Raw genomic sequence first — 19,855 nt, 5'->3', positions numbered from 1 at the left:
CTCTCTCTCTCTCTCACACACACACACACACACACACACATACACATACACATACACACATATACTCTCTCTCTCTCTCTCTCTCTCTCTCTCTCTCTCTCTCACACACACACACACACACACACACACAAAAATCTAAATAAAATGAGTTTTTTAAAATAAAAAAACAACAATCAAAGACATATCATATCAGGATGTTTTTCACCCTTAATGTTAAAATGCTGAAGAAATGATCCACAAAGACTTCTGAGGATATCTGACTTCTTGAAGGATATCTGACTTCTTGAAGGATATCTATCAGGAGAGGTGTATAAAAGAATTACAAAATGTTATATTACAAAATGTTAGCTGTACCATGGAACACTAAAGACCATCACCAACAAATAGAGACAAATGAGCATCACAGTGACAAGACCAAGAATAGACCAAGTAGGGAGGCTGCCAGCTGCAACATTAAAACTCTTCAAGAAACCTTTTCTCACCAGCTCTAAGTGAAACCAGGTCTATTTACAGTGGTAGTTCGGAGCTTTTAAAAGTATTTGTCGCCATCTACTGGACAGTACTGTTTTTTTTCTTTTTTTTTGTTGTTTTGAAAATCCGTAAAACATCCATCCCCTCCCTATTCGATACGACCTAATGGTATGTTCCGTTACCAAGGTGCAAGCTCCTCACAAAGCTATGTAGTAGGCCAGCACGAGCCTTCTTCAATGTTGACAATCGTAACTATTCAGATGACTGTATATTAACTTCCGTTTTTTTAATTCGTTTATTTATTTTCATGAGTTTTTTTTTATTGTTTGTAGGCTGTGCTAAACAGTTTAAAAAAAATCCAAGGGTAACTTTTTTTTATTCCTAGACTAGCAAGTGATCAGCTGTTACAAGTTTGGCTAGCTAGCCATGAAGCTATAGAGAGCTAGCGGTGGCTACAGAAAGGCCAAACAGAAACAGACTTTGCACAAGAGTAGGGATGTAGGGATGTGTACGTGTTTTATATCTGCGTTTGTGGCTAATTTGACGTTAAGCGTTAGCAACTTTGCTTTGACGTCTTCGGGACGGTTCTATTAATGTCTACAAAACCGGTGAGCAACAGGTTAATCCATGCACTGGTCAGTTAGTGTGTGGTGTTTATTAGCATTCGGAGCTGTTTCCATGACAGAGTTTGTGTTCTACATACAGAATGATGCTTAGGAGAGTATATAATCAGCTTGGTTTGGTCTTTAAATGGTGGAAACGGCAAGCTGGAGTGTATTCTCAGTGCTGTGAGCTGATTTACAAGTGATGAGTGGACCGCTGTTGGACTTCAGCTGGACATGGAGCAGAAACAGGTATGAAGTGCATCAGGTTTATTTCTACACTCAGAGCAATTGAAGTGTTTGCATAGTTTTCATGCTTTGTATGTAATGACCATATAAGGAAACGATTTCCTCGTGTATGTATGAACCGGTTTAGTCATGATTTCTTAAAGTGCCCCCAAATAAAAATGGGTGTTTCAGAGCTTTTTCTTTAGTGTTATGGACAAAAATCTCTTTCCCAGTAAAAAAAATTTTTTTAATGACTCAATCTGTAGGTTTGTGTTCATGTTTCTTCACATATACAGTTTCCACACACATACAGTCACATTACATCAGGGTCTCAGCTAAATGCTGTAAATGTAAATGTACATAAAAAAACACACATTTTTGCTATACACTGAATACATTTGGGTGTGGTATTAAAAAGAGACAATAAATCAGCCGTTATTTCCTTATGTTTACAAAGAAACGTGTTCAACAACTTTAAAATCTTTGAGCTTTAGGCTATTGCTCTTTTGGTTGAGGGAAAATAGTTTGAGTTTATTCATTTTGAAGATGGTGGATGTTGTGCAAGGTCACATTCATGACAGTGTATGATTTATTGAGCGCATGTTATATGTCCAAGTATGATGGCCCTATGGCTCTCCATCACCATCTGCTCCATTGATTGACTTCAAAACATGTATGGCATAGCTACAAAATCTTGTCCACCGTTAAAAATGGCTTTTGCATATATTTTTCTTTTCTCTATATTTAGCTAGTTACTAGTTTATCTAAGCTACTGTCAGTCATTAGATCTGAAGAGGGTGTGTTGTGTCTCGAATGCTCTTGGCAACCAAGCTACTTGCTGTCCCTCAGAAAGCACATACATCAACATGTATCACATCATATTACAACTTGGTTGCTTCAACAACAAACTTGTAGGTTTTTTTTAAAGCTTGGTGTATCAAATAACCCAGGGATCATATACTCCTGCACGTCTTGTGAATGCTTGTTGGCGTCTGAACAAGCGTTTTTGTATCTCTCCACAAGGAAAAAAACGAGCTGAAGGAGCTCTCCATGCGTTTGGAGAAGGATGGCATCTCATCCCAAGCCTCTCTGGAGGAGCGTCAGATCCACATGTGGCGTCTGTTACGGAGCAGTGAATGCAGCCTAGCATCAGCCACACAAGAGCTACAGACTCTCCGTGAACAGCAGGTCAGCGAGATGAAAGAGGTAAGTATCCAGATGGCAGGCTTCTGAGCCACTGTAAAGCATAGCTAATGATCAGATAACAATTCCCCTCCTTCATCAACATTTTATAATGACTATATGTGCTTGGCTCACAACAAAGTTAGATGACCATGATCTGTTGCTTTTACAGTCTTTTTCACATGCTGTCTATAGTGTTATTAGTATAAAATTATAGTCAAATATTTTGTAAGGATAAAAACAGCAACAGTTTGTATCAAATGGTCTTCTGTGAGATATCGCACCATTCAGTCTACATAAAAAGCTTAACACATATTGCCTACTTAGTCATTTTGTTCATACAATAACCCTGTATTCACTGGTCTGTAAAAGTAACCAAATGATTATCAGACCAGAATGCTTCCTTAAATTATAGATGACTATCAAATTACATGCAATATATATTGGTACTTTTGTGGTTTAGAAAAATTGGAAATAAATGTTAAATTAGGCTCTCAATAAACAGGACCAGGTCTCCAACTACTCCAGAGTAGTGATGGGAATTCTTTCTCTTCTCTGTAAGTTTGTAATTATTTGGCTTTCTGTTGTATTTGCATTGTATTTCATAACAGCTATATAAATAATTATAAAATCAGCAAAGCCCTAGAGTAGAACATGCATTAACATTATTGTTTCTACTGTGTCTGTGCATTATTATGAAAATTAATTTCCATTTATCTAAATGGAAAACATGTAAATGTATATTTATACACTTAAATATACATTTAGTATATCCCCATCTGCTTGACCTTCCCTGTCCTCATCTTTCATACCAATGGAATGGTTTCTATGGAAGCATTTTGATTATAAATTACAACACAGGACTTCCAACCTTGTGTGCCACTTTAAACAAATGGCCTTCAGAGAGACAGAAAGCTCTGGGTTACTGATTAGAAGGTTTGGGGTTCAAGCCTCTGCACTGGCCAGCTGTCACATTTGAGGCCTTGAGTAAGGCCCTTAATCCTCTTTGTTTCAGAGGCGCTGTATCATGGGTCATTTTTGACCCTCATAACAAGCTGGATTATGCAAACAAAAGTATTTAACTGTAATGTAGAGGTGACAAATAAAAGCCTGCTTTTCATTCATAAAAGATTCACCTGGAAAGGAGACTTAGTGTCATCCTAAATAAGATATTTAAGAAATATGAGAATTGTAACTTAATAGCAATAGTTTTAATAGTTTGCAATAACAGTTAACATTATATGGATCTCGGTTTCAGCTCATTACATCTGTAATGAGTACTAACATAAATGTTTTGTTTTTAGTTTACTTCTTTGGACAGTGTAGAGAATAAAGAAACCCACAACAAGTTTAAGAGATGTTAATAAGATTGTTTGTGTGATTCAGGTGGAGAGTTACGTGGAACATATTCGCAACATGCTAGAGGAGCGTGAATGTCTGACGGCTGAATATGAAAGGGACAACGAACAGCTCCGTGCTGAGCTCGAACAGATAAAGCACCAGCAAGGTAAGTCTTCCAAAATGTTGTACATGAAGCTTTTCAGTCATCCAAGTAGTACTGGTAGAAGTATAAAGCTAGCTGGACTTGGTTACTTGATAAAATGGATTACATACCAATTCACAATTGAACCAGCATATTTGGTGTTCTAATAAAGGTATTGGGCTACTGAGTTTGAATCCCAGGGCCACCAAGCTGCCACTCCTGGGCCATTAAGCAAGGTCCTTAATGCTCAATTACTCAGCTGTATCAGTGAGATACTGTATATGTAAGTCGTTCTGGATCAGGGTGTCTGCCAGATGCTGTAAATGTAGTTCATTTTACACCAATGTGAGTGGGGACTAGAACAGTTATGGTATCGTTAAGTTTAACATAGTTAAGAAGATATTGGCTTAGCATTGTTTCTTTGTCTGGATGTTTGGTTAAGCAGCTTATACTGACTACATAAAATTGCTGCTTTCATGGGTGACAATCAGCAGAAAATTCACTTTGTTCTGAAATTAAAATATGACTACCCAAAACTGGTATTAAGGCTCTTAATCAGTGCACTAAAACGTCATATTACAGCATTTGATCACAAAACTAAATTATTTTATTAATTCATGCTGCTTTATAAAACATTTTGGGCTAGCATACTATATAAATATGATTCAAATGTATGTTACATCTTTTATTTCTGTTTGGTACTAGTTTTTAGCAGGTAACACCAGGCAGGCTAATGCTACTGGACCTATGGCCAATGGAAAGAGCATATATTCCATATTCTGTGGAATGTGGACATTATTCACATCAAGTATATAGATTTGTACTTGCTGTAATTATAAAGATTGCCATGCACTTATTGCAGGACGTATATTCTCAATATGCTCATATTGGACATATTTCTGGATATTTATATTTATGTTTATGGATCCTCTCAAAGTTTCTTCATGTCGTATAATCTCAGGGAGGTTCTTGCTGCCATTGCGGCTCTCGCTTGTACTTTTGGGATCCGAATCTTTATATTTCTTCAAAGATTTTTGTGTCTGTAACTGTTGTTATGCCCTATACCAATAAAATAAAATTGGTCTCCTAGAATTTCAAGTTGTTCTCTCCTCTTACCTCTTAGAAGAAGTAAATATGGCATGACTGTTTCCTGATTTTTGTTAGATTACTCAAGCTGTCTGAAAGGAACTCCTTGTTTTCTAGAGTGTCAGTATAAAGAGGTGACGGAGATGTTGGAGCAGGAAGGCCTTGCTGAAATCAGTAACAGCAGTTCCAGTGAGCAGGTGGCTTACCTGTTGGTAGAAAGAGTCACCTTACTGGAGAGGTTGGAGGCTGCAGAGAGGAAGCTTGATACTCAGACCCTCACAGGCAACCTTAGAGAGGTGCACCTACAGGTACTAACAGAGATGATGCCCATCAAAGCAGAGTTATTGGGTTTAAAATAAGTAATTAGTATGTTTATAATGGACTTTGGCTTCTGTCTTGTATGGAAACTAGGAGGAACTGGACCACATCCGGCACACCCTGGAGGAGGAACTCAGGCAGCAAAAGGAAATGATGCGGCTCACTAAAGAGAGTATGAGCAAGGTAAGGAGATCTCAGTGCACTTTCCGTTGTTTTCTATTTAAATCTTTCAGTCATGAACAGATCTCTATTTTGTCAGTATGTCTGAGAAATGTGCTATGACTATGCATCCTTAATTTTATTTCCAAGGGGAACGAATCCGCAGCTCAGAGCACATGGAGGAAGCTTTTTGGTGTGCACAAGGCAACAAAAATGGCACAGAGCCTCCCTCTTGTATGTTCCCATGACTGCCGTATTCGCTCTTTCCTCGAGCTGTCATTACAAGCAGGAATGTGTCTCTCAGCTATGCATATCACTCGGTTGCAAGCCACCAATTTCTCCCTAAATTTACTGAATGTATGCGGCTTCTGGCATGTCTTCCCATGTCTAACCAACTAGGTTTTAAATAATTTGTCTCTGATGGTTTTCGTTAACTGGTGACGTGTTAAGATCCCTTCGGCCTGCCAAATTACTGATATAGAATGTACCTAAACTCTGCAGCTCTGCATGTGGATATGGGATTAGAGTCAACATCACCATGTTGACTAAATGCTTAGGTGTATCATAATATTAGGAAGTGTTCACTCACCTTGCTTATGCTCACAAGATGTTTTACAATTTGGTCAAACATACAGTAGATTCAGAACATAAGAGTCAGAACAGAGTCATAGACTGCAGAGGGAATCTTTTCCTCCTATTTAATGGGTTATTGATTCTGCTTGTTTTGTTGATTACTGGTTCGTCAGATTGGCTTGAGGTATGAAGGTTTTGTTTTTTGTTCTGTTTGAGCAATTAGGTCGATTATTAACATAAGATTAGGCTGCATGTCAACAGATAAAGCTGGTGTATGGTGGCTGTTTTTTGGCTCTGTTGCCATTAAAGCATGTTCCCCATTCAGCTTCACTTAAGCTCCTCAATGTGGCAGATGCATGGTGAGCACAAGCATGGATGCTGGCGTAACTTCTTCCAAACACAACCTTAAGACTGAAAGATCTTTAGCCAGTGAAATGTATGTCATTTTCTCTTTCAGGCACACAGTGTGGAACAGGAGCGGGAACGTACAGAGAGGAAGAAGCTGGAGAGGGATCTCGAAGAGGCATCCTGCAGACTCACTATGGCTCATCAGGAGATTCGGCACCTAACTGACGAACTTGATGTGGCTCGGAAAGGCCAGCATGCTAGCGGTAAGTGCATCACAGCGAGGTACAAGTGATGAACTATTTACTAGTGATTTTACTTATCATTGCTTCTTGTTCATTGTAAATGTGTAAATGATTCAGTGTTTTCATGTTAGGCCCTGATCTGCACACATCCAGAGAGGAGGTCACACAGCTTAAACAAGAAGTAGAACAGTTAAAGCAGTTTGGTAAGAACTGGCTGAAAGTTCAGATAGGTCTTTGCTCTGACCAAATATGTTTGGTTCTAAAAAGTAACTCTTCGGCAGATATGGAGGAACTGCAGAAGGCAAAAGAACACAATAAGAGACTTGACGCAGAAATTCGGGCCCTGAGAGACAGAGTGCGCTCCTTGGACTCTGAGAGGAAGACACTTTTGAAAATGGTGGGTTATATTTCTTAATTGTAAATGTGAGGAATACCTTTTAAAGGTTGCTTAGAAACATTTATTTCCCGTAGTAACATTTTATTTAGAATAGAATAGACAATAGATTTATGCTAATGGCTTTTGTAACTTGTGTTGGGTACAGCACATAACATATGTCTCACTGCTGTGTCTCCACAGATTGAGAATTTTAAGATTCATCCCAGTTATGGAGATAAACCTGCAACGGATCTTGATTCCAATCAATCTGTACAGGTAAATTACTGTGAATTGGGTTTAACTAACAGTAACAACACATGCAATTTAAACCATAGACTTAGCCATACTGCTCTAATCTACTCCCCACATAATGTGTGTGCTTAGGTTGATGGAAATGTGGATCATTCAGAACGGTCAGGTACACCAGTAAATGATGAAAAGGATCAATTCCATAGAAGGTAATAAAAAATCATATTGTAATTTATTACATTAAAATGATGATTTTTTTTTTAGCTGTTGGTGAATTGCAGTTCATCAGAAAACAGCAATAATCTTTTTTCTTCCTCTCAACTAATCTAAACTTGTCTATTGAGAGAATGTATACAAGTTCAGTAAAGCCAGAAAATGTAAGCATGGTCCAGAACATGGCAAGAATGTGGGCCAAGATTTATGTGAATTATAGCTATGAAAAAAATTACAACATGCTTGTTATTGTATTCATAAACTGAACATTAAGCAATTATTGTTTCCAATGATTGTTTAAATCTTGTTTAAGCAAACATTGCAGCACTCTGTCTTATATTATAAAGGTATAAGGTAAACATAGGTCAAAGATAAATAATGAATAAGAAACCTGTCTGTTGAATTTGTGTACTCTAATTTTATGATCACATTTTACTGTATGCAACTTTGTTCATATATATTTGTCTGCGTTTGTGAGCAGGTGTCGAAGAGAGTCTGAGGATAAGGACTGCCGCCTTCGGGAGCTGGAGAGGAGGCTGCAGAAGCAGCAGCAGAAGCATGAGGAGCTGGTAGAGAGGAATGAGGAGCTAGAAGCCCTGCTTGGGGAGGCACAGAACAAAGCAACAGATGAAAGACAGCGCCATGAGTGTGAAGTGGACAGCTTGCAAAGAAAGGTCAAAACTCACAGTGCTGCAAGAACACCTTACTCGTTGTTTTTTTTTATTTTTTATTATTATTAGGGGAAGTGTTAATGAAATTTGTCTTTGCAGATTAAAAATCTAGAGGCAGAGTTAAATGCGAAAAGTACCCTTGAGAAAAGACCTGTGGAGCAGGGTGACCAGACTAAAGAGACCATCTCAGAGGTAGCTGCACTTAGTTTTACTCTTGGTATGTTGGACATTGAATGACCCTATCAATACTCCAATACAACAGAGTCAGCAAGGCATGAACGGTTATTACATGAAGAGTTGTATTTGCATATCTGATATCCATAAGGCTTAAATTGTCTAGTGCGCAATTGGCATACATTAAAACCATGCATTTATTCACTATTATGTATAATGTGTATTATGTGTAACCAAAGGTACAAGGTGGTATTCAAGAGAGGCTGACGTTTCTTGAGAGTAGGCTTGCTGAGGAGAAGGACTGGAGGAAACGCTTAGAAGTGGACTTAGCACTGGCCCAGTCTTCTTTGAGAAAAGAGAAGCAGGTAATACTCTCAACAGTCATTCTGTAACTTTTGATTAGTCCTGCACAATGGCTTAGAAGTATTTTATCTCATTCCTCAGTACAGAAGAGATTCAACACTCAGATTTTAGTAGGTGTCCTCATATGGAATGCTTGCTTCAGGTCCTTTCACAATTTTTCTTTTGGATTAAAGTCAGGACATTGACTTGGCCATTCTAAAACGTTATCTTTGTCCCTCTTTAATCATTCTTTGGTAGACAGACTTGGGTGCTTGTGATAGTTATCTTGGTGTATGACCCATTTTTTTCTTGAGATTCAGTTCATGGACAGATGTCTTGTCATGTTCATTTAGAGATCACTGGCATAATTCTGAATACACTGTTCCATCAATGATGGCAAGTTGTCCTGGACCAGATGCAGCAATAGAGGCCCAAAGCATGATACCATCACCAACATGTTTCACATACTGTATAAGGTTTTTATGCTGGGATTCATTATTTTTCTTTCTTCAAAAATAATGCTTTTCATTTTAAAACAAAAAGTTTTATTTTTGTCTCATGCCTCAAATTTTCTGTTCCAGTTGCCCTCTGGCTTGTCCACATGATCTTTAGCAAACTTCATGGGCAGCAATGTTCTTTTTGGAGAGTAATGGCTTTCTCCATGCAGACTATTCCCTGACCCAACAGATTATTATGTGTCTTGCTTTTGGAGTGATCTTTGCTTGTTGACCACCTCTGGGAATGTACCAATGGACTTAAATTTCCTACTTCTTTAGAGAGAATTTTGTAACCTTTTCCAGCCTGATGAGCAACAATAACTCTTTTTCTGAAGGCCTCAGAAATCTCCTCCATTGTTTTTGCAATGAGCATCTCCCACAAATACACGTCATGAACATCAGATTTTGATATATCTCTGTTCTTTAAATGAGAGGACACTCATGGAGACCTGATTGTCATCTCATCGAGTGAAATCAGATGGACTCTAATTTGACCTTGAAATTAAGTACTAAACCTAGAGGTTCACATACTTTTGCCTCTCACAGATATATACTATTGGAACATATTGGAACACAAAAAAATGACCAAGTACAGTATAATATATCTGTGAAAGGGACTTCTTGAAAATCTGATGATATTTTATTTTTATTATTATTTATACATATTATTATTTATACGTGTGTGTGTGTGTGTGTATGTGTATATATATATATATATATATATATATATATATATATATATATATATATATATATATATATATATATATATATATAAGTGCCTGTGGAGTAAAATAATATTCCAGCTTTTTTTTTTCTTCAGTCTTTACCTGAAAATGACCTTTTCCAGCAGTCAGTGATATCAAAGGTCCTGCCATGCATCTGACACACTTGACAGGCCAATCTGTAGGGGAATTTACCATGGACAATACCATGTATTACCAATTGTAATACATTTTCCTATACTGAGAAAACAAATGGAAAGCCCCTTTACTCATAACTTACTGAACTGCTGATTTTCATCGATAGGCAGCATTTAAAAAAAATGGATGTGCTGTAAAAAAATAATCAACAGTGGGGTAGGGTTGATTAGTTTCCAATAAATGTGCAAGTTATTTATTCCACTTATAACACAGCAATTTGCCAATAATTAAGATATTTTAAATTAAACAACAAGTGGTGGAATGTTTGCAAAATTTAGCATTTAATGTGGTGGAATGTTTGCAAAAATTTGCAACTATTTCCTCTATAATCATTTATAAGATATTTAATGTTTCCTTACCATACTTTATAACCCTTTTGAGGTTGAGACGCGATGCATCTTGTCATGTTACAGAGAAACCGCAAAACCCTCTGACCTTGATAAAACGGTGTTATAGAAAATTAATCATAATATAAATAATAATAAATCAATATTCATTTTCACAACTTTGATTCAAGCTGAATTGAAAGCTGTATGATATAATTTGCAGTTCAGGAATACATAATGTGAATTCACATCTTATTCACAAAAGACTCACACATTTTCCATAAACACTAAATGACTGCTTTTACAATTGACCTTCAACTTTCTTTAGTAGGTTTTTCTTTCAGCTTATTTCATTATTTTTTTGTAATGAGCATGTTGATAATGTCTGAGAGACTCGCACATACATTACAGGTACAATAGATTTTAGAAAAATGCTGGAGAGTAATTACTATAAAGAGGATATTGACTTCTATTTAGAATATGGACTGCTTGTCTTTAGGCACTGCAGAGCGAGCATACAGAGCTGAAGAAATTGCGTATAGAGGTGCAGAGCTTACAGGCTGAGCGTCAGCAAGGGAAATCCCTTAACGTGAGCCTCACCGTGCTAAAGGGAGAAAAGGGAATTTTGGAAGAAAAGGTCTGTATGATGACTAATAACAGACTAACCAAAAAATAAATATCAACCTGTTTACAGAAATGTATATACAGATAATCTAGAATGTCCCAAATGTATGCGTTGTGTCTGACACGTTTCTTAACTGCACGTCATGTTTCAGGTGGCCCAGTTGGAGCGTGCTCGATCACGGCTGCAGGACGAGCTTGCACAGCACATAGAGGGCAGCAGAGTGCAGGAGGAACTGAGAGAGAGCAGGGAGCAGGTGACGCAGCTTAATGCTCTAGTTGAACAGCTGCAGTCCAAACTGTGTAAACTGGAGAAAGAACACAGCACACTGAGGTAAGGAAGTTTATAATGTACAAACTGGTGATTTACAAGGATCATAAAGTGTACACTATATACCAGTTTACAATTAAGGTGTTAAATGTGCACTGGTGTTTGGTTCATAACTATTTTTGCTGTCATGTGGAATAAAAAATAATTATGTAGCTAAATTTGTAGCTAAGTCACAGCTCACTTCCAGTGAAGCAAGGATGTGATCTCATAAATTATCATATCTATATTTTTAAAATCTGTACAATAGAATGTGTTGTGTCTTAGGAATGAGATAGTGGAGAAGCGCAGGCAGGTGATGGAGTTGCAGGCTGAGTTGAGTGTCAGAGCCCAGGAGAGGCTGCAAGCTGAGGGCCAGGCGGAGCGGCTCGGGCTGGAACTGCAGCTGAAGAAAGAACAACTCCAGGCTGCCCAGCAGGAGGGAGTGTGTGACCCTAATCCCAAATCTTTTACAGGAAATGACAACAAGCTCAGCCAGGCAAGACTCTTAATTCACTGACTGACCTGAGCATACTACGTTGCCTTGCTTGTGTGGAGTTATTTTAGTACATTATGACCATTCCATGAGGCATTACTGGAAGATTTGGAAGACATTTTATTTTTATAATAATGGTTCTTTTAATTTATGTAAGGATATAAGGGATTTGGGGATTAATTTCTGTAGCTTGCACAGAAAGCATGACTGGTCAGTTCCTATGTTGGCCATATGTCAGTGCTTATGTTTTGCTTCTCCAGGTGGCATGTGTGAAGTCGGAGATGAGTAAGCTGCACACCACCCTGGAGCAGGACAGACTTTTGGTTAGTCAGCACCAGCTGGCTCTGCAGGCTCAGATCAGTGAAGCCCAGGCTCGGGTCAAGGTCAACACACAGCTGCAATCACAATGCACATGCACTAGAAACACCCTCCTGTGTTGTGGATGGGACTAGTGCTACTTGGGGCAATATTATACTTGTAGTTTAGCTCTGGTTTGATTCTAGTTCTGAATCTGTTCCCAGGCCCAGGACTCTGTCCTACAGCAGAAGGGTGAGGAGAACAAGCAGCTAAAGCAGGACCTGCAGAGGACGCAGCACCTCTTCACTTCAGCTGAACGAGAGCTACGTTACGAACGGGAGAAAAATCTTGACCTTAAGAGGCATAATGCACTTTTAGATCAAGAGAAGATCAAGGTAGTTCCAACGGGAATTGGTTATGTATATATGATCGTCTGATTGCTTATATAATAATATATGTGTAAATGTACAAATATTTACTGGTCTTTGGATGGAAAAATCCACAGTTGTATGGAAATATAAGGTAGAATCACTTGGCGGAACTGAATACAATTTACCTACTAATGTTTTTTATTTTTAATATATTTGAACATGTAAACAACATGAAACAACCCAGAGAAAAAATATTATTACATTAAACAGTGAAGACGTGTGAGTGTGTAACTATGTTTAAAACAAAAAGTAAAAACAGTATAAACATTATGGCATAAACCTGCTAAGATTTGAATAAGTTATAGTGGAAGTAAAGTATAAAAATTCTACATTTCTGCTGTGGTGGTGTGCTAAGTTGAATGCTGAAAGATCTGTGGTGTGTTAGCTGTGTGCAGAGCTGAAGCAGGCTCAGAGTAAACTGGCACAGCTGGAGGCCAGTGCAACAGCACAGTCAGCAGAGCTGGAACAGCTGCAACAGAGAGCCCGGGAGCTGGACCTGGAACTGGCCAGGAACAATCAGAACAGACTGAGCAGCAGTAGCCTCCGGGAGGAGCTCAATACTGAGAGAGCACGAGTTCTTGCTGCTGACAAGAAGGTAGTGCTGAGGGCTAATTATATACAAACCAGTACAGACAAAGCCAGTGAGCACAAATCAGTGTTGTTGTAATTTTAAGGAAGGTTTGCTGCAAAGATTTTGCATGACAGAAGATTTTCTGGTTAACATCTTGCTACTATTTTTCAGTACTTTATTCAGTACAAAACAAGTGAAATCCCAATCCTGTAGATTACTAGGTGGCTTTCTATGTGGTCAATTATTTGGATAACAGGAGGACAAGATAATGTGTATATTTGTAAGCATAATTTCTGCTAATTACCACAAAATATTAACTGGTAATTTTCAACATATTTAATGGTTTAAAATACGCATTCAGAGGGCTTTCATTTCCCTAACAATGGGCCTCATTTTATCAATATTTTGTTGTTTTGTGTAAAAGCTGCTTTGTTTAATTAGTGTAAAAGTGTAAAAAAGCAGTAGCATGTAGAGTAGAGCAGTATGTGTCCTCAGGAAGCTAATGTTCCACACCAGACTATGACCTATACAACCTGTCCTCTTTTTTACCTCAGCATTCATCATGAATGACTGGTCTTGTCTTTTTTTTTTATACATATTTAGTATTTATTCAGATAGTGTCGTTAATATGAAACAAAATGTGCGTCTTTAATTAAAATGCACAAGCTAATTAGACTTACATCGAATCAGTCTGAAAATATAAATGCATAAATATGTACTACTTGCTGTACTTGTTTAAAGGTGCTGGAGCTTCAGCAGCAACTAAAAAACGCTCTACATCAGTTGCGTCTTGAGGAAGCCAGAGCTGGAGAGACCAGTAAGTTGGAGAGAGACACCAGAGACATGTCTGATAACTTGTCTGCCCTCCGAGCTAAACTGCATGAAGAAAAGCTCCAGAGGTGAGTTCTCTACCTGACACAGCATAACACAGAGCTCCATAAGTCACATTTATGTGCATAAAAGGCTTTAGTATAAACCTCAATTACTATTTGACGTGTGAATAAGTGCCAAGACACTGGAGTCTGTGTGATCAACAAGAACAACATGCTTATGAGTTGATAGGAAGTTGGTGGAAAAGAGGGAAGAAGAGCTGCAACAGCAGGTGCGTTCTCTGCGGACGAAAGAGGCCACCATCAGTCGCGTTAACTCTGAGCTCTCCCACCGCTCCCAGCAGATGGAGACGAAGCTGGAAGTGCTGGAGAGCGAGCTGAGCTCTGCCAAGAAACAGGTTTGCTTATTCACTTCTTTAAAGGCTTTATTGTTAATTTAGGGCTTAAGTCCTCAACTATGGTATTGCAGAGAAGCGAGAATTAATGTGGCAGAACTAACCTGCTGATAACTTGTTAAATCTGGTTGCTGTAAATACCTGCATGGAAAGCGATGCAAGTTATTGTAGTAACAGTTGTTCATGCTGTTGTATGGTATGTCTTGTAGCAGAGCCTCAGTCAGAAGAGTTGCCTTAAATTGGAGGAGCAGCTCATGTCATCCCAGCAGGAGTCAGAAAGACTGCAGGAGGAGCTACAGAATATCCTTCAGCAGCTTGTTGCCAACTTCAGGTAATGACTTCATAAACAATCTTCATGTATGCCTATACACTGTATGGCCAATGCTTTGTGAACACATGACCATCCCATTCCAGAATTTGTTGCTCATTCAGCTACAAGAGCATTAGTGAGGTTAGACACTGATGGTGAGTGAGGGGGCCTTGTCATGCAGGAACAGGTTTGGGCCTCTAAGATCCAGTGATGGTAAATTGTACCACTATAGCATTTAAAATGCTATACTGTAGCATCCTATACAATTAACAAATGTGTGCATACAACTTTGTGGCAACAGATGGGAGAATGATGGACATTTCCCACAAATTTCTTTGATAAGAAAAAAATTTATCATAATTCATTAAACATTGTTTTTAAACGGTCATGTGCTCTTAGTTGACCTAGTGAACCAGTATGAACACTGATGGAGGCTTTGATCACTTTTGTGAGCACTTTGAATAACTAATGTCATAAATGTAAATGTATAAAGGGACCTCATGTTCTCCTGCCATTTGAAGTGACCTGTTGGTAAGCTAATTTGTAAAACTACTAGAGTTTCAAATTGCATTGGTATATTCTCAGTAATTTATTTAACTGGACATAATTTTTGTGCAACAAGTTCTAGTTAGTTATTATTGCTATCATGGTACTTCAATAAGCAAATAATGTTGCTTTATAAAAAAATAGCTTTCATTTACACAGAGTGTATCTAGAAGAGTACCTGTCCTCTAAGGTTTTAAAATTTTAGCATTGGTTTTTAAATTTAGTTAAAAACAAAAAACATTAGTAAAATACTGTTTTTGATTTCAGGGGCTACTTAACATCTCTGCAGGAAAAAGTTAAAGGTTTTGAATTGTTTGCTCATTTTTTAGGCGAAACAACGAAAGACATTCTGTTGATAAGGCCAAGCTACGTAGAGCAAAGCAGTTGTTCATGAAGGCAACCGCTCAGCGAGACATGAAGATCCAGAAGCTAGAGAATGATCTAGGTCTGGCAATGAGTCTGTCTGAGAAAGTGAGACACATTTTATTGTCCAATAAGCATAATCTGAATGTATAAAATGCCAACACCGAATCCTGACAGCTTTTCTACCCTTTTGGAAAGGAAAAGGTCTGGATTAGAACTGTGACTGAGGAGAATGAGCAGCTCCTGATGGAGAGGCGAGAGCTGCTTAGGAGGATAACTGAAGCTGAGGAGATGGGCAACAACGGAATGCGAACAGCCACAGACATGCAGCAGAGGTCTGAATGGCTATTTATACCTCAAAGCACACTATGCTAGACATCTCTGTGTTAAAGATCTCTTCATTTCCCTTTAGAGTGAAGTTCTTGGAGTTGGAGAATAAGCAGCTGCAGGATAAAACACTGAAGCTGGCCAACCAAATCGGAGTTTTAGAGCGAGCCCTGCGAAATCTTCAATCAGTATGTAATGCTGAGGTAAAGATAAGTAAATGGTGGCTGTTCATTAATGTCATTTACAATTGTTGGAATGCATTAAGCACGTTTGACTCTGTAATCATGTATCAAAATGTATTCATATTTCCATTTCTGTAATAGGAGGTAAAGAAATTATTTCCTTCTGATACTCTTCCTGATGGGCTCTTGCAGGCATCAAGGTATATATACTTATTTTTATAGGAAGATGGCATATGAGCTGCTATTTGTAGATACTGTGAAATCAATGCATGTGCTGTATTTTGTATTGTACAACAGTTTTTGATGAAAACTTGGTCTACATTCCTACATAAGTTAACTTGACCTGAACAGTACATCCTCCAATCATAGTGTGACTGCATAAAACCAACAAGTCATCTACGTTTTGATATTTAAGCAGAAACCACCTTTAATCTCAGTTTTCATTATTACAAATTGTACCTTCTTGTGTTCGTGAAATTTTTATGAAGTCCGAAGCTGGGGCTCCGCGACTCGTGGGGACTGTTGGATGCCATTTGCAGGGTTAAAGTGGGCGAACACGTCAAAAGCCTGGAGTCATCTCTCTCTTTGCCCACCTCTCAACCATCAGAGATTGGCTACCTAAATGTGAGCTCCTCCATGGCTCCCAGTGTTACCCAGCATCAGGAAGAGAACCACAGTGTCTCCAGCGAAGATGCCTGAAAAAAAACTGCACCTTATTACCAAGCTTGCCAATTATCTCCGGATTTACAGCAGTTTGTTCTAACTGTCACCGGGTCAGAAGTTGCCTGATTAACAAAGATAAACAAGGGTCGTTATAAATCGGTTCAGTGTTGCCTACCATGCTCCGAGATGTTTTTATAATGTTAGTAATCTAGTATCATTTCACTGTGGATCTGAAGAAGGTGAATCCGAGCGTGACTAGAGGAAGAGGAAGTCCTGCCTTTTGGCATCAGTTTTGTGGTTGATTCACTTTTCTTTAAAAAAAATGCTTCCTTAGACTAAAAAAGCTGGGCTTATTCTGTACAGTGCTTTTATACAAAATCGTGTGTAATTGGAAGCCAGATTATACAAATGATAATTGTTTTAGTACAATGTCACTGTGACTGAACAATCTTTATCGTTTTTACAGTCTTGGTTAAAGATTCCTTTAATCTTAATCTTAATCTTTAATCAAACCCTTGATTTTTACTCAGTCATTACTACTCAACTGAGTTTATTGCCTTTGCCACTTGTATTCTGTAGAGGTCCCCAATCCAGTACTTAAGGACTCGTGTATATTCCAAATAGCCATAAAGCTGAGCCATGTGGTCAGAATTAAACATCCATTCACTTGACCCTCCTGTTTTCAGTGCTGGAAAATGTCAAAGGGAACAGATTGTGATTCTCTGGAATCTTAGAACCTTATTGACTTACACAGAGAAGATGATTTGCCAAGCTGGAGCTATGAGAAATGTTTTAAAAGTTTCAAAGCAATATATTTCATTTGAGATCAAGGCCAAAGCACAAATTACAGCCTAGGAACACAAATTATAGATAGGAAACACTTTTTGTGGTGCAGCTGTAACATGCTATGTGTGTTATATAAGTTGATCCGGATAAAGAGGCATGATATGGGATTAGCTACAGCACTTTTATTGTCAAGTGGTACGTTGTGCATATGTTTACAAATAGAAAATTTTTTTTGTACGTTTGGGATCCAAGTGAAATCTGGTACAAAATTAATGACCGTATGGTCTAAAGTGCATTGTCAAGTCTAGATCAGTGTATGTGTCAACAGTTACAAATTATAGAAACATGGGATCTATAAAATAAATCGTTTAAGATTTTACATATTTTTTAGAAGGTCACATTTTTCTATTCTCTGTTAACCTGTCATCTGCTCATGGGTAATATTAGGAGCTTGTACTTAGCTAGCACTCGTATCCCAATATTTCTTAGAATAGAAATGTTGTACAATGGATGTAAAAAATCTACGCTTCCCTGGTAAAATGGCAGGATTTTGTGATTAAAAAATGAAACAAAGATAAATCACATTAAGGCTTTTCCCCCCCACAATGGTAACATTTCCATCAATGTGAAATTACAATATGTTAAGATTAAGTGGAAAAACAGATTTTAGGCAAGTTGTTTTGGGTAAGAGACAATCAGCATGGCACATCTTACCATGACAACTTGATTTGCAGATCTTGTAAAAGCATTTGTAGCTATTCATGATTCCCTCAACCTTGATAAAAGCCTCATTTCTGATGATGTAAACAGCCCCAAAGCATGAGCCTGCTACCACCATGCTGCATCGTGGGTAGGGTTTTATTTTAGGGATGCAGCATTTTTATGCATCAAACATACCTTTTTGAAATTATCCAATAATTATACCTTATGGAAATGGTCTCATTAGACCAAAACACATTTTGCCATCGGGTTTAATGAGATTTTGTTTGGATGTTTTTGGATATGAGAGAGGGGAAAGAGCTTTTGTCTATCCACCCTTACCTATAGCTCAGACGTGAAGAATATGAGATAGTTGGGACATGTAGAGAGTCATCAGCACTTGTTAGATAGATATTTCTGCAGCTCCTTTACTGTTGCTGTAGGTCTCTCGGCAGCCTCCTTTATAAGCGTCTGTCTTGTCCTTTAATTAATGACAACAGTATGATCATTTTTGAACTTGAGAATGAATGTGATGTGTAAATTTACACAACCAGGCTATTCTAAGTTTATTTGTTTCAAAAATGTTTTGGATTGTTTTTCACTTAATTTTCGTTGTAATTTTATATTAAGGGGTTGAAAAAGGTTTCAAATAATTTATCTTGGTTTATTTTATTTATTTTACATCACAATAACCTGTCATTTTAACAGGCTGTGTAGTCTTTCTGTATCCACTGTACATGAGCACCCTGGCCTTGGGATTTCCATACAGCTGAAAAACGGAATGAATTTTTCTAATCAGATTTTTGTATTTAGAGTCGGATCTACTTTTTATTTAGTAGAATTCAGACCTGAGGGTATTTAAGTCTATGACTAAGGTATTAGTCACATTACTTTAATAATGATTTCAAAGCCTGTAGCTGAAGTATTGCACTAAAAGTAGTTCTGTTGCTTTTCCAGTCTTATATGAAAAGCGTTTGTGTTGTATAGTTTGTACAGTATGAGCTACATGGGTATTATTATTATATATTTTTTTAAATTGTGTGAAGTATTATTTCTTACACTATCATCACCTGCAGAAAAGTAATCACTATCCTCCTTGTTTTGACAATAATCAATGTTCATGGTGTTTATCATATCCCACTGCTGAACAACTGAGCACACAAATGTGTATTTTCTTATTAAACAGTGATTATATTTTCATTGCTGTACAGTTCTTTGTTTTCAGAAAATCAAACCGCATATTCAGTTAAATTACGTAAATAAATTAGAAACCAGCAGTTCACAAAATGTTAGGTGTGAACAGTCCATAAACAAGAACTAAATCACCTACAATTAAAATTGCTCCAAAACACCAAATTGAGAGTTTGCACCTGTTTATCACAAGTAGAATGTCACCTTTATTTGATTGTCAGTACAAGGAACATACATGTACATAATTATGCTTCGTTTGCAAATATTTCCCAGCGCACCCTTCATCGTGTACCACCCAATTAACTGCGTGCAAAACATTTGTTTTAGTGTTTTAATCAGGTGCAAGCTATCCCTTTGCTAAGAGCACAAAGTTACAT

General features: G+C 37.8%; 1 protein-coding gene across 3 annotated transcripts; it reads left to right on the top strand.

Annotated features, from left to right (window-relative positions):
* Positions 1–683: 683 nt before the first annotated feature.
* ccdc30 (coiled-coil domain containing 30) lies at positions 684–19,487 on the top strand. 3 transcript variants are annotated; one of them, XM_060894265.1, is made up of 29 exons: positions 684–1,079; positions 1,177–1,325; positions 2,325–2,507; positions 3,870–3,990; positions 5,170–5,360; positions 5,464–5,553; positions 5,680–5,763; positions 6,560–6,713; positions 6,824–6,895; positions 6,974–7,089; positions 7,270–7,344; positions 7,453–7,526; positions 8,012–8,204; positions 8,301–8,393; positions 8,615–8,740; positions 10,963–11,100; positions 11,240–11,418; positions 11,680–11,890; positions 12,148–12,270; positions 12,409–12,579; positions 13,001–13,210; positions 13,928–14,085; positions 14,249–14,414; positions 14,621–14,742; positions 15,597–15,738; positions 15,829–15,965; positions 16,043–16,160; positions 16,281–16,339; positions 16,628–19,487. In XM_060894265.1, exons 2-29 carry the CDS (start codon positions 1,311–1,313, stop codon positions 16,836–16,838), a joined length of 3,732 nt encoding a protein of 1,243 aa, XP_060750248.1. In that variant the 5' UTR covers positions 684–1,079; positions 1,177–1,310; the 3' UTR covers positions 16,839–19,487. The 3 variants fall into 3 exon arrangements, with proteins under 3 accessions (XP_060750248.1, XP_060750247.1, XP_060750249.1); XM_060894264.1 differs by having other exon boundaries at positions 684–1,325; XM_060894266.1 differs by lacking the exon at positions 5,680–5,763 and having other exon boundaries at positions 685–1,325; positions 16,628–19,467.
* Positions 19,488–19,855: the final 368 nt, after the last annotated feature.

Source organism: Tachysurus vachellii, chromosome 19, assembly GCF_030014155.1.
Source record: "Tachysurus vachellii isolate PV-2020 chromosome 19, HZAU_Pvac_v1, whole genome shotgun sequence".
Taxonomy (NCBI): domain Eukaryota; kingdom Metazoa; phylum Chordata; class Actinopteri; order Siluriformes; family Bagridae; genus Tachysurus; species Tachysurus vachellii.
The sequence above is the reverse complement of the archived record's forward strand: the minus strand, read 5'-3'. Positions and strand labels throughout refer to the sequence as shown.

Coding starts and splice junctions, on each gene's coding strand:
- ccdc30 (XM_060894265.1), top strand. Junction 5,361..5,463: donor TTAGAGAGGTGCACCTACAG/GTACTAACAGAG, acceptor TATGGAAACTAG/GAGGAACTGGACCACATCCG. Junction 11,101..11,239: donor AGGGAATTTTGGAAGAAAAG/GTCTGTATGATG, acceptor GTCATGTTTCAG/GTGGCCCAGTTGGAGCGTGC.